Source organism: Pagrus major, chromosome 12 (genome assembly GCF_040436345.1).
Source record: "Pagrus major chromosome 12, Pma_NU_1.0".
Lineage (NCBI taxonomy): Eukaryota > Metazoa > Chordata > Actinopteri > Spariformes > Sparidae > Pagrus > Pagrus major.
In genome coordinates this window covers 18539813-18553260 of record NC_133226.1, presented here as the reverse complement: position 1 = coordinate 18553260, position 13448 = coordinate 18539813, and the positions used below count along the sequence as shown (strand labels likewise).

Below are 13448 nucleotides of genomic sequence, written 5' to 3'. Positions count from 1 at the left end.
CTTAAGTGTGAAAAGCAGGGGTGAAAGTAACTAATGACATCTACTGCTACTACTGGGTACTACTGAGTATTTTTCTAAGTCTGTAATTTTAACTTAAGTATGCATTACATTATTACAAACGGGCCAATGAAATACATCAACAGTTAAAAAGTAACTAATACTCTTAGTAGCGTTTGAGAAGAGTACTTTGTGCAGTACTTTTACTGAAGTACTATTTAAATACCAGTAGTTTTACAGTTATTGACCTGTACTTGTACTTGAGTACAGATTGGTTTTAAGTACTCAATGCAAAAAATATAAAAAAGTTATACTTTTATGTCAATTGATTACTATTACTCATGCATTAATGTAAAAAGCAGGACTTTACCCTTTTAGATGGTTGAGTTGGAGCTAATTTTCAACTATTTAGTATAACACTGCAACTCATTCTTATTTTCAATATGACTTAATCGCTGATTATTTTCATTAATTGATCGTTTGGTGGTTTGCTGGTTTGTACGAATTCTGTAAATAATGAGAAATGTCATCACAGTTACCCAGAGCGCAAAGTGACACCTTCACAATGCTTGTATTGTCTAACCAACAGTAAAAAAAAAAAAAAAAAAAAAAACTACTGAAAATGATCGAAAGGAAAAGCAAGAAATTCTCACATTTGAGAAGCTGAAACATTTCAACAAGCCTGAGTCCAAAAAAGTTGGAACGCTGATTAAAACACCGTTTTATGTTTTGCTGTGTCCCAACGATTGTGAATGAAAAATAAGAGTTATCAAAATAGTAAACGACTAATTGTTTTAGCATAAAAAATTAAAATCTATTGGTACCTAAAGCTGTCAGATAAATATAGTGAGTTATAAAGTACAATATTCCCTCTGAAATGGAGTGGAGTAGAAGTAGGAAGTGGCATTAAAAAACAAACCCCAAATTTACTGAACTGTATTTACTGTACTTGTGTAAATGTAGTTACACCAGTGGCCCTCGTTAGGTCCTGTAAGCGTACCCGATGCCATGTGGCCATGAGGCTATATAAGGTGATTGGGACACAGCCATGTCCATTGTTATGCTTGGCACAAACAGCAGGGTCTCGCTGTGGCTGGCGTTTGCGTGCTGGAGGAAGCTAAACAGAGAAGTCTGTCAGAGCAGCTCTCGACTGATGGAACACTTGACCCAAAGACGTTCTCAATTTGAACTGTCACACACTCTTATGACACAGCCCGAGGCATGCCATCATGGTTGTTACACAACACAGTGAACACATTCACTCAGGCCGTTCGTTTTGAACGCGGAAAACATTTCACCGACAGAAAATTTATTTAATAACTTTACAAAAAAAGTTGATGTTTGTCACTTACAGTTTGTCAGTTTGTTTTTTTCCTATTCTGCCCCACAAAAGCACACACACACACACGCACACACTGTTGACAACTTGTTTTTGGTCACTTTATCCACCATAAGTTACTGTGTGTCAGCTTCACCTCTGTATGTTTACATGTTGCTGTGTGTATACACGACATTATCGAAGTCATGGTGCACTTTTGCGTCATGAAGCCAAACTCGTGTTATTTTGGCACAGATGACTGCCCTGCATCACGCAGCCATGATGCATATCAGTCATGTGTTAGGTCACTTTCCCATGCAACGTTAACTTTGACATTCACACATTTTCCATTATTGTAAACAAATGAGATTCTAGTCAAGATGCCCTTTAAAACTTGTGAAAACAGATTACAAATGGGGACTCCTGATGACTCAGATCTTGACTCTCATGTTCCTCTTCAGACTTCATGGATCATTTTCAACATTTAGCAACTGGGAGGTTCTCTCTGAGTTGCAACCGACCAGCAATTTTAAAAGGATCATACACACAGATGTTACACATATTCTTACTGGATTCTATCATATCTGAAACTAACCCGATAAGAATCTGAGTCGGCGTCAAATGAAGTGGATGAAGTTACAGTGTGAAGCATCCACATCACACACTACGTTTCCCACGCTGCTCACACTGAAGCTACATGTCCACAAACACCATGAAGCACCAGCCGAGCCCTCCCACCAGAAACATGGTGATCTGCATGCTGTAGATGATCAGGTCATTAAGCACCCCAAAGTCCAGGCGCCTGTGCCCAAGCAGCAGTAGGATGACAGACAGCTTGTACTGCAGCCGCAGGAGTACACGCACGCTGACGTACTGTAAGAAGAAGAGGGCAGAGAGCGCCACCCAGAGCAGAGAGGTCAGCAGGCTGCAGCCAAAGTAGAGGAGGAAACGGAGGAAGCTGTACATGCAGCGCGAGCGCAGGTAGAGGTCAAAGTTATTGTACTTGGTACGCACTAGCTTGGAAGCGTGCGTCGACCCACAGGCCGAGTGCATGCAGGTGGTGTGGGGGCCATGGAAGCTGCGCACCCGCCGTGGGATGGGGATCACAGGCATGGGTGGGCTACTGGAGCCCAGCACAGTGCACAGGTGTTACAGGTGGAGTCCTCTGTGGGATCTGCTTCCTTGACGTCATTTGGTTGTGGAGCAAAGACTGGCTCTTGCAGGAGCCCAGGGATGAGATGGAGCTTGCTTGTGCTGTGTGTGTCTGCTGTGGAGGTTTTCTCCTTCTAATGCACCCAAGTCCTGTGAAGAAATCACACTGTCACTGTGTGTATTTTTCTGATCATTCTCATAAATGCACCTGCACACATTGTTAATGCATGAAGCACAGGCCCGTGCACACATATTCTTCAGCTGAAAACAACAGGTGTAGACACATATTCAAAGCTATATATATAAGCCTTCATTTGAGCACAACGCTGCCTTTATGTTTTAATGACTAACTCATAGCTAGCATCCAAAAACAGGCCCTTTTAATGCATATTCTGGCTCTAAGAATGAGTGATCGTGCAGAACCAGTGGTGATCTTACATGCAGCACTACGACGTCTTCCTCCTCACCAATAAACCTGCCGTTTGATTCTCAGACGACTGGCGCATTGTATCACATTATAAACAGCTGGCTGCAACATAAACACACGGGATTTTGTTTTGTTTCTTTCGCCCCACGATGCGCTGTTTTAACGCCAGCGGAGATGAGGTAGCGACGGCGGCGAGCCGGTGCTTGTACGTCCTGTCGCAAAATATACGAGTCATCCTGCTGTGACGACAGCTGCCCAGTTAAAGGGGAAGTGTCACCCAAGAAACGATGTTGGCTTTGGATAGCAGTTTAAAATAGCCTGTTTACTGTTCAACAAAGATTGTGGAGGGATTAGATATTGTATATGTGTGTGTGTGTGTGTGTGTGTGTGTGTTTGTCCAGCGTCCAAGGTACACTGGGAAACAAAAGTCAGATGATTTGCTTCTAGGTTCAAAACTGCATTTGAAAAACGAGTGATTTAAGGTCAGTGCACAACCAATTGGTCCACGGACTAATTCCCAGTTGTGGAAGAAGTATTCAAGATTTTTTTTACTTAAAGGTGCAGTATGTAGTTTTGGGGATGACATTTTTTTTTTAATCTTCACTCATCTACATTCATTTTCATGACTGAATAAATAAACAAACTGACCTTAAAGGACAACACACTATCATACTGTTTTACTGTTTATATTTGGCGGACCCTGCCACCTTCTTAGCTTCAAACAGTGTTCTGGGGACTTTATTTTCCCGAGAACAGCTTGTTTATTCACTTATGGAAAAGATAAATATTTCTGAGTTTGTATTATTACCTCATTAATACTGTAAATATTTAAATTCTGAGTTTGTATTATTACCTCATTAATACTATAAATATTTAAATTCTGAGTTTGAATTTCTTGCTCCTTTAAGCAGAAGTAGACCAGCAATACAAAAATGTAAAAAACACTCTGCTGCAATCAATCAAAAGTCCTAAACTGTGTAAAGGTCATGTGTGCATTTGTATGCATGTGTGTGTAAACCTCACACAAGGTTGCACAGCGCGCTCACATGCACATTCTCAGAAGTGTGTGAGCCACGCAAACGTGCTCTACTCTCACTCTGTATATCAAGTAACCTTCAATGGGCCGATTTATGGGTCGGCCGAATGATTACATCCAAGCTATCTGTCAGCAAGCCAGATGGCAGCAGGTGACAATAAATCATAATAAATACCGGCTTTTTTTAAAAGAAGAGTTTATTACAGTTGTTAATAGTGCGCTGGATCGCTTTACCGGGAATTTAAAGGTGTATTATGCGAAATTAGAAAAACAAACCTTATCATATTTAATCAAACATACATAAAGCTGTCACTGAGGCTGAATATATGAATCTGTGTACTTTGCTTTCACGTTATGATTGAGTTTAGTAATGAAATCCATAGCATAATCATTTGAATGGCAGCCAAAGCCTGAGGTCAGCTCTGACCATACAAATTACATTTATTAAAATGGAGGTTACCTTCTTTGTCCACAAGAGAGCGCCCACTGTCGACCACTTAAAGCACCTTTCTGCAGAAATATAGCTGATGGTTGAGTCTCCCTCCATCCGTCCATCATCTGTAACTACTTATCCTTTGCAGGGTCAGGGGCGGCTGGAGTCGATCCAAGCTTACATTGGTCGAGTGGCGGGGTACGCCAACTAAACCTCTTACAATACCTCACAAATTGACACATGAAGTTCACAATTATTGCACTTATCAGGATATTCTAGTGTTCTTAAAACTGTCCAGTATCATTTAATGCGAGACATTTTAAAACTGTACACGGGGCAGCTGGGGATCAGGAGCTAGAGCAGCTCGTCCTCTCATCGGAGCGTAGGTGGCTCCGTCCCAATCTCCTCTGAAGTGCCCTAGAACCCCAAATTGCTCCCGATGGCTCGTTCCATCAGTGTGAATGGTGGAGCACGGAATTACGTGAGGTGCTTGGGTTAGAAAGCGCCGTATCAATCCTGATCTGCAGCCTTTGCTCTCAGTGTATAAAGTGCTTGGAGTGGCTGCTATAGCAGAAATGCATTTACCAAACACAAAAAAACACTGTGCATTTATACCTCAAGTTGACATAGGGGTCTGGAGTGAATCCCATTTGTGCAGGGTGATACCTTTGTATTGAATCCTGCTTCACAATCAGTTCATCATATCTCATCTGTTCTCATTAAAAGCAAAGTGTCTGAAGTGTCATCTCAATCAGCATCAAAGTTATGTTAAAAAGCGTGTGTTGCCATCCTTTTTCCTGTTGTTGACAGTATTATTACATGATCCATTTGTCTGGCTTGTTTCTCCCCATGAAGGCTATCTGCTGAAGACTTTTTAAAGCTCAGCTCAGGGGCATCCACTGTGTGTGCATCACTTGGAAGAGTGACTTTCAGTGCCCTCCTTCATTTGCTCATGTAATCTCAGCCCAATCTCCAGAAGAAATGTAAGCTGGGAGGGTTTCTGCAAAACCACAGATAAGTTTGAAAACACCGTTTCTCCATGTTGCAACTTTATGTTTCTTTAATTTTCTATTTCTCGCTTGTCACAACGTTGTGCTTATACTCCGGTTAGGCTTAGGCACAAAATTCATCATGGTTTGGCTTAAAAAAACCTGTTTTGGTCACCACAAGCACAGCTGGATACTGACTAACTAACTCCATCACCATCTCCTCCACCTCCTGATATGAAATTAATATCCAGGTGACTAGGCTCATAATCTTTTTGCTCCTGGGAGAACTTGATCTTTGGATTATCAATGGCATTACTGTAACAACGTTAAACCAAGGCACTGAGGTCTTGCTTGAGAATGAAAGAGAAGACTCTTCATTTTCAATATCAAAGACAAATGTTACATCAGGATATTAGTCATAGAAACCAGGACATCATATGCCAAACAATAGTTGACTTGTAGCCCAGGCCGGCTGCCTGAGTAAAATGCTGGCATGAGGATGGTATGCCAGCTGGGTGAGACCAATGTTTGAGACTGTGTTTCAACATTTATAAGCTTGAAACCACTGGATATTTTTAGTGAGACATCAGAACATGTGTTTGTGGCAACAGAAAGGGATATTTTGACCAGACGTTTGGACATTTTCCAGCCACGTTTGTAGCGAGAGAACCGGTTAGCCCCAAACCTGATCTTTTCCTCACCCTGACCAAGTGGTTTTTGGGCCTAAACCTAACCAGACTATAAGCACACGGTTGACAACATGAAATTTAAAATCCAACATAAAGAAACTTCAAAGTTTCACACACATTTGGCAGACTTGGACATTTGACTTGGTTAACACGCTTCTTTTCAACAGAAATCTTTTTTCCATATTTGCTCTGAATTGAATTTCTAAACCTCTGGACCACTTTGGGACCAGAACCATCTGTGCAAGCGGTTGCATTTCTATTTGCCAATAAACTTTTCTGCCGATCTTCCTCTGTAACTCCCTCCAGAGGTGTTCTTATAACGGGTTGCACTTTTTCCTGGTTAGAAGATTAATGGTGGCCATTTAGAGAAAAAAAAAATACCTTGAAGGTTATCCTTGCTTGTCAGGTTGTGAAGAGCTAGCTTCCTTTCTCAGGGATGAATGATGTTGGCACGGGAGGAGAGGACACAGGTAGATCATAGATAAAGGACAAGGCATCAGAATGATCTACACAGAATGAGTTATATTTATGTTCAATTAAAATTTAAAATATACTAATAATGATTATTTTATGAGTTGAGGAGAAATCTCGGAAAACAGAAACTTAGAGGTCAGAGGAAAAGTCGAAACGTGTATTTCATTTGAATATATTTAAGCATATACTAATAAAATCTTGTCAAAATCGATGAGTACACTTCTTTAACCTCTTTAGCCAAACGCAGATCAGCTGTTTCTTTTTAATGAGTCTTAATTACAAGAGCTTGCCTATTTACAAGGCTTTTGAATTCAAGAAATGATTTCTTTATTCGCATTTGTTTGTATTATCTAAAACATTCTCTTGTATTTTCATGTATTCATGAGAAACAGCTGGATGAACAAATCCTCACTGGATGTCGGCCTGGAAGATGAGCACACAAGGGAAAACATTTTGGTTCCCCACCACTGGAGGGAGCTGTTTGTTCAGGTTTCACCGCATGTCAACAGTGCTTTTCCAATCCACTTCTTGTGAGGAACGCCACATTCAAGGGCACGGCACCGGGCTCTCTCTCCTCCTTCTTATAAAGCCGTGTTTGAACAAAATCCAGCTCCTGCATTATCTTTGATAAATGGACACATACAGCACCATTACAGCTGCAAATGCCTAAATAGTGCCAAGTTTAGATGCTGCCTTTCCCCTACATCTGCTTAATAACTGCATCCAAGCTGAGGAAGCTCCTCTGTCTCGTACCATTATCAAGAAAAACGATGTCAATAAAGTGGATGCTACTGATTCAGGCATTCAAGTGCTCTTGTAAAGGATGTATACTGATTCTAATCATGCATTATGGCAATATTATCAACTCATATTTTTCTCTTCCAAAACATGAAGACCTTTGGACTAGTGCCTCATCTTCTGGGTCAGGGGAAAGTGGATTCTGTGGAGGTTGAAGTTTCTTTCCCGAGTTTGAAAATAACTGAAGAATGGTGCTTTAAAAGTGTCATTGCCAAGGCTACTTCTTCATTCTCTGACAAACTGCAGGAGGCCAAAACTACTCTGCGCTCGCAGCCTTGTGGAGTGGAGAGTGCAATCAACAGCCATCCACCCTTCACCCCTTCAAACGTTTGCCAATACATCGCCATCATGACCCAAAGAGTGTCTAGAGTAAGCAAGATTAAAGGGGCAACATGTCAAAATCCTCTTTGACTCCTCCAGATACACTTGGCCTAAATCAATTAATTCATTAACTAAGTAGAGGTCACAGCCAATAGTTGAGCTAAGACAAATGAAATCAATTAGTCGGGCTAATAAGACGAGGGAGACTTTAATTAGTGAAAGTTTAATCAAAGGCATGTTTGCGCCGTGCCGCGTTATGGAGCAACTCGATAGATCTCCTATAGAGAGATCCATTAGGACTGTCAGACCAAACTTTGACCACTTATTTTTAAAATATATGCCGTTCTTTTCCAGTTTTATCTGCTGCTGTGCTACTTCCACTTTAGTAATAGGGGTTTCTGTCCGATTTTGTCTGTTTTTAAGGAACTGAATGCATGTGGTTGCCAATCTGTCCCTCCTGCTGAGCATGATTTTCTGTTGAGGAATCAAATTATTCATGAAAAACTTTTTTAAAAAGTCAAATAAATAAAATGAAATAATGAGGAAAGGTCCCAATACTGATCCACTTCCAGGGCAGTTAGGTGTGCAGAGGATGCCAAGCCTGGCAGAGCAAATTAATTACCCAATTAAACTAATTAAAATAAAACATGATGCAGGCAGCCAGCGCTTCCAACTTTCTTTGCTATATAAAGTTGAATTATTAAGGAAATAGCCCCGAGCCTGTTCAAACACTTTTAATCTCCTCAGTGTTTTCTCTTTTTTTTTTTTTTTTTATCTCTTGTGCATGTGTGTCTGTTAAGTGCACACATCTGTGTGTGTTTCATAATCCTGTCAAGCCATCTGTTGTCATTAAAACCTGCTCCTGTTGCACCAAAGATCCCGAGTATTCATCTGGCCAGATGTTACTTTGAACTACTGTATCTCCAAGTTTTGGTTGTTTTGCACAAATCTCCTCAACTTTGAACAGCTTGGTCTGAGTTGAAATAAGTTCAGATGTCAGCAGTAGTTTCTGTATTATTATAATATATATATAAATTATATTATAAACTTTTTTTAAGTGTTTCCCAACATTTCAATAATGCAATTCTTGCTGGCAAACTTTACCTATTAATATCAAATTCTTAAAGAAAACAGAAAACAGTTCAAAGGTGTCATTGATGCAGATGTTTCCTTTTTTTTGGTCTGTCTCTGCCTTTCTTGTCACCCTTCCGTCCCCAGCCACATGTGGCTGGATTGGGCCTGGCTAGTGTTAATCCTTGGCATAAGGGGGCTAGGCTGGATTATCCACTGATGTGGAAACATCTGTATGGGTGGGTGACAGGGTTTGAAGCTTGGACCTAGAAATGGAGGAGGGGTTGTTTGGGGTGGACTGGGACCTATGGGAGCACACTGACACGGCAGGGGTGGCGAGGCTAGTGTAAAGGAGGAGGATGTGGCATTTCTGTATCTTAGTTGCATTGGCCCAAAGAAATCATGCTTTGTGACTGTGTGTGCATGTGAGTGTGCATGAAGATCATCAGCAGATCATTTGATGTATCGTCCTCTCTCAACTTTTCATTTTTAGCACATGACAGGACATAGTTATCATTCTAAGAACTACAGTAAAGGGGAAAACTGTATTAAAAGTTACATGCATCTTTTAACAAATAAGAAAACAAATAGTTTACCGCCAAATTTTCTCATCTTGCTCATCATAAGCCTCGATAAGACCAAGGCCTGGGTTCTGTGTTTGCATATTTTGCATATAGTCCCATTTCTATCTACATAGAGCCATTAATATGCAGGGATGATTTAGAGCGCAGGGGAGACTGGGGGATTAGGCCTGATTCAGTCCTCACTGGGGGGAGTTTGAGGAAGGAGGAGGTTTACATCAACAAGCCCTGATTTACGTCGGCGAACAGATGGCGGAGAAATTGCTCTGTTTGGAAAAGATGTGCAATTTATTTTAGTTGATATTAGAGAGAGTGTAAGAGAGAGAGAGAATTGATTGTTGCAGAGAAGGGGGGCTGAGATGGGGTTACTCTACAACTGGCAGCATGAACTTTGCTCTCTCAGTACAGTAAAAAAAACAGGTGAAGCTTTTCTGAAGTTCAGCAAGGTTTCTAGATTAACATTAATTATGACAGACCAGAGTGTGGCACAAGTACCTCCCAGTTTGTTTTTGACCAAACACAATCGACTCTGTCATTACTTTTATCAAATCTTTTACTGTTCTTGGTGGATACAGACAAAAAGATGTAATTAGATTACAGATACATTCACTAAAAGAGGGGATTACTGACGGGATTACAATTTTAAAATAAAGAATGATATAGTAGTCTGTAACCATGCACATGTGCACACGTAACAACCCTTCATTGATATTTCTTTTCTCTTGTCTTTATTTGCATTATGTTTTGTATTGAGGTAATCCAAAAGTAATCAAGTCACATTACTTCCTTATTGTGATACGTTACTGACAACATTTTATAACAGGTAATTATTAACTGCATTTTTAAAGTAACCCTCGAAACCTTAATCAAGACATGAAGCACTTTTCTTGACTTTACGGTAGCAATTTGTTTGAGTTTTTATTATAAAAAGAGGGAGAGGGAGATGATCTCTAAAGGTCCCCCTGAGCAGATTATTTATAGGTTAGAGGGACATTTCGGGCTCCAGGACTCAGGGCCTGATGTTTTCCCAATGTCTGCCTGTGTGAATTGCTAAGATCCACATTCGTCAGAGGAAAGGGTAAGAGACTCCCTAAAAACTAGATATTTCACCCGGGGGCGGCATCACACAGAGTGTTGTGTACCTGGTGCATGTTCTCATCGGCTTGCATTGGGTGTCTTGTCAACTTCGTTGCTCCTGTCCCGTGGGACTCATAAAGTCCTGATTTATGAATTTAATCCAGACCATGATCTTTTCCTAACTCCAACCTGGTAGTTTTATTGCCTAAACCTAACCAAACTGCATCTGAAAACTGGAAACTTGTCGAGTTTAATTCCCACTGGTGCTTTGGGTTGATGGCCGGCCTGACTAACCAACCCAAAGCATCAGTGTTTGACAAGTTGCTAATGACACTCAACAATCAACTACGTATATTACCAAATTGTACATTTAACTTTGACCTTATTTGCTTTCTGAGGAGCGCAAGAGATTAATTTCTCAAGTCAAATGACATTTCATCTGCAAATCACAACGGAAAAGCAAAATTTGCTCCTCTGTTTGGCACATATTAGCTACTGTACGATATCACGTTGTGATGCCAGCACATCTTTCTTAATACCACTTATTTTTTGCATGTCCAACCCCCTGTGTTCAAAACAACACCCCTGATGTAAGCCCTCTTGTCAATTAAGGATCCATACAATACCATTACATCAAATAAGTGGAAACACGATACAGTTACCACATACTGGATCTGATCAATACAGCCCCCAACACTTCCCATCTACACACACACACACACACACACAGAGGAATGAGCATTTTACTATATAATTGATTTATGGAGATTCAGCCTGCAGAAACATATCGATCCACGTGAGACAGTTTTGATAGAATATGGTGATTCGGCAGTTTTATGATTAATATGAACAAGTGGTCCCAGCTGAGTATTTTGTACATTTTACACATGACTGAGAACTGTGACGGCAAATAGTGAGACGTGATGCCAAAACAGGCTGTAAGTCCTCCTGTTTTATTGTATTATAAAGTGAACTGATCAGAGGCCTTTAACAAGGATGCAGAGAGAGAAAGGTCAATGCTAACGAGTGTCCCTCAGTGAAGAGGGTGCCAATACAGGCAGTTAAAACTGAGATGGGTTAGAAACCTAGGGTGTGAGATCGGACTTGATGTCAGTCTGTGTGTGTGTGTGTGTGTGTGTGTGTGTGTGTTTGGATGCACAAATCAAGAGTACAAGTGAAAGGATACTAGTGAGGTAAAGCTCGAACCACTGGCCACCATTAGCCTGATTGGCCGGAGAGGTCAGCAGGGGTCAATTGATGGGTCAATCACATTGTCGGTTTGATGACCCGACCGCATTGGTTTGGCAAATAGAGGGCTGGACGCCGGACACGCTCGCCCTCCCTCCCCTCGCCTGAGTTATTGTGCATGCCAAAGCTACGTTACATTAACACAGAAAAATCCATCCGATCACTTATGCTGATTTACGCCAGGACTGCACTGCCCCGTCAACCCTCTTGACCAGCTCAAGAGAACATTTTTAATGCAAGAAGATTTATGCTGCAAATTACTTCGCAGTGGTAAAATACGCATGCATGAGGTCTGACATGTGAAGTGTGTTCATATTGGATTTTTACAAACCAGACTAAGTGGAACGTAAAAAATACAACTTAAAACATATTTCTCTTGACTTTTTCTCGACAACATATCACTTTAGTCCCGAGACATCTTTTCACTATTGTATCAATTACGGCCATCAATTTTAAAAAAGCCAGACCTACATGTGGTTTGAACCAAAACGTGGCCTAGATCAAAAACGCAAGATAAACGCATCAGTTTTCGAAGCCTGTCTCCTAATCTGTAGCAAAGTGCCAGGAGATCTGCGTATCTTTATCGCTGCCCCATTAATGATACAGCAAGTACAAAAGTACCCCAGCTCGGATACCACTCTTCCTTTAACCTGCCAAATCCGGATCCGCCTGAGCCACCAGAAAGACATACCTCCGCACACGCAGCTCCCAGCGACATGATGTCAGGGGTCGAAAGGTTACGGGTCAGGAAGGCAGGTGACCTCAGCTCATTACATCATTGCCTCCAACACAGTCATGAAAGGAGTGGGACACAGTAGTACACTTGTTTGCAAGTGTCTTCCTTCTTTGTCCCAGAATATATGGCTTCTGTTAAAGTCAGTATGTGGTGCAGTTAAGTCCATGTCTAAATAAGGAAGGTGAATATTTAATAAATGATGTAATATAATGTTTATTTAAGGTTCTTATTTTAATTGGCCTTCACCAGCTTGACAAAAGAATTGAGTCAGTGGGTGAATTAAGTGGCCTGGGTTAGTTCAAACCTATCTGAAGAGCCAAGAGTACACCATTTTTTTTTTTTTTTAAAGATAACACTACAAGAGTTGGTGAACGTCGTGGAAATGGAAGAAACCAAGTAACGAAGGCGCAAGTATGAACTGCTGCACTGGTGAGTGTTTTAATATGATCTGCAGTTCTTTTGTATACTAACAAAAAAGTTTGTTAAATCTACATTCACCAATCATTGTCTACAAGGGGGTCGAGCAACATGCTGCAAACACTGATGTGAGATATTGTTATCCGACATAGTATCACAGAAGTTTGTGAGATTGTCACAAAATACACGACACATGTATGTATTTTGTGATTCTCAGCACAATAATTAGGGATGACCATCTCTCACTCGTAAGACAATCCGATACACATCTAGATACGTTTCAGGGACAACGCATTTTTTTCAGGGACAACATTCGATGTGATATGATCCGTCCTTGACATTTGTTTAATATCATCATTCATTTACCATCATAAATTCAAATTTCTATTAAACTGGCAGTACCTATCTGATATAGTTTATGAAGTATATCTGATTTGCAGAGTTGTGGCAAGAGAAAGTATCAGATAACCTTGTCCTCCCTCTGCCTGTGCAAGCTGGACTAGCATCCAAATACTCCTTGTTACCTGCATAAGTTTCAAACGTTGAGCCATAAATGCGCGTAACTAAACTCATTTACTTGTTCCTGGTTGTGAAGATGCATTCGTGTGCGACACAAACGTCTCACATTTACCGTGAAAAATGACTGCTTAAGACCATGCAAGGCAATTCAAGGCAAAATGCAAG

At 40.8% G+C, this 13448-nt stretch overlaps 1 protein-coding gene across 2 annotated transcripts; it reads right to left on the bottom strand.

Annotated features, from left to right (window-relative positions):
• Positions 1-1285: 1285 nt before the first annotated feature.
• Positions 1286-3084, bottom strand: tmem250 (transmembrane protein 250). Of its 2 annotated transcripts, none has more exons than XM_073477585.1 (2): positions 2906-3084; positions 1286-2617 (listed from the first exon to the last, which is right to left on the bottom strand). In XM_073477585.1, the coding sequence occupies exon 2, from the start codon at positions 2426-2428 to the stop codon at positions 2009-2011; it is 420 nt and encodes a 139-aa protein (XP_073333686.1). In that variant the 5' UTR covers positions 2429-2617; positions 2906-3084; the 3' UTR covers positions 1286-2008. The 2 variants fall into 2 exon arrangements, with proteins under 2 accessions (XP_073333686.1, XP_073333687.1); XM_073477586.1 differs by having other exon boundaries at positions 2935-3084.
• Positions 3085-13448: the final 10364 nt, after the last annotated feature.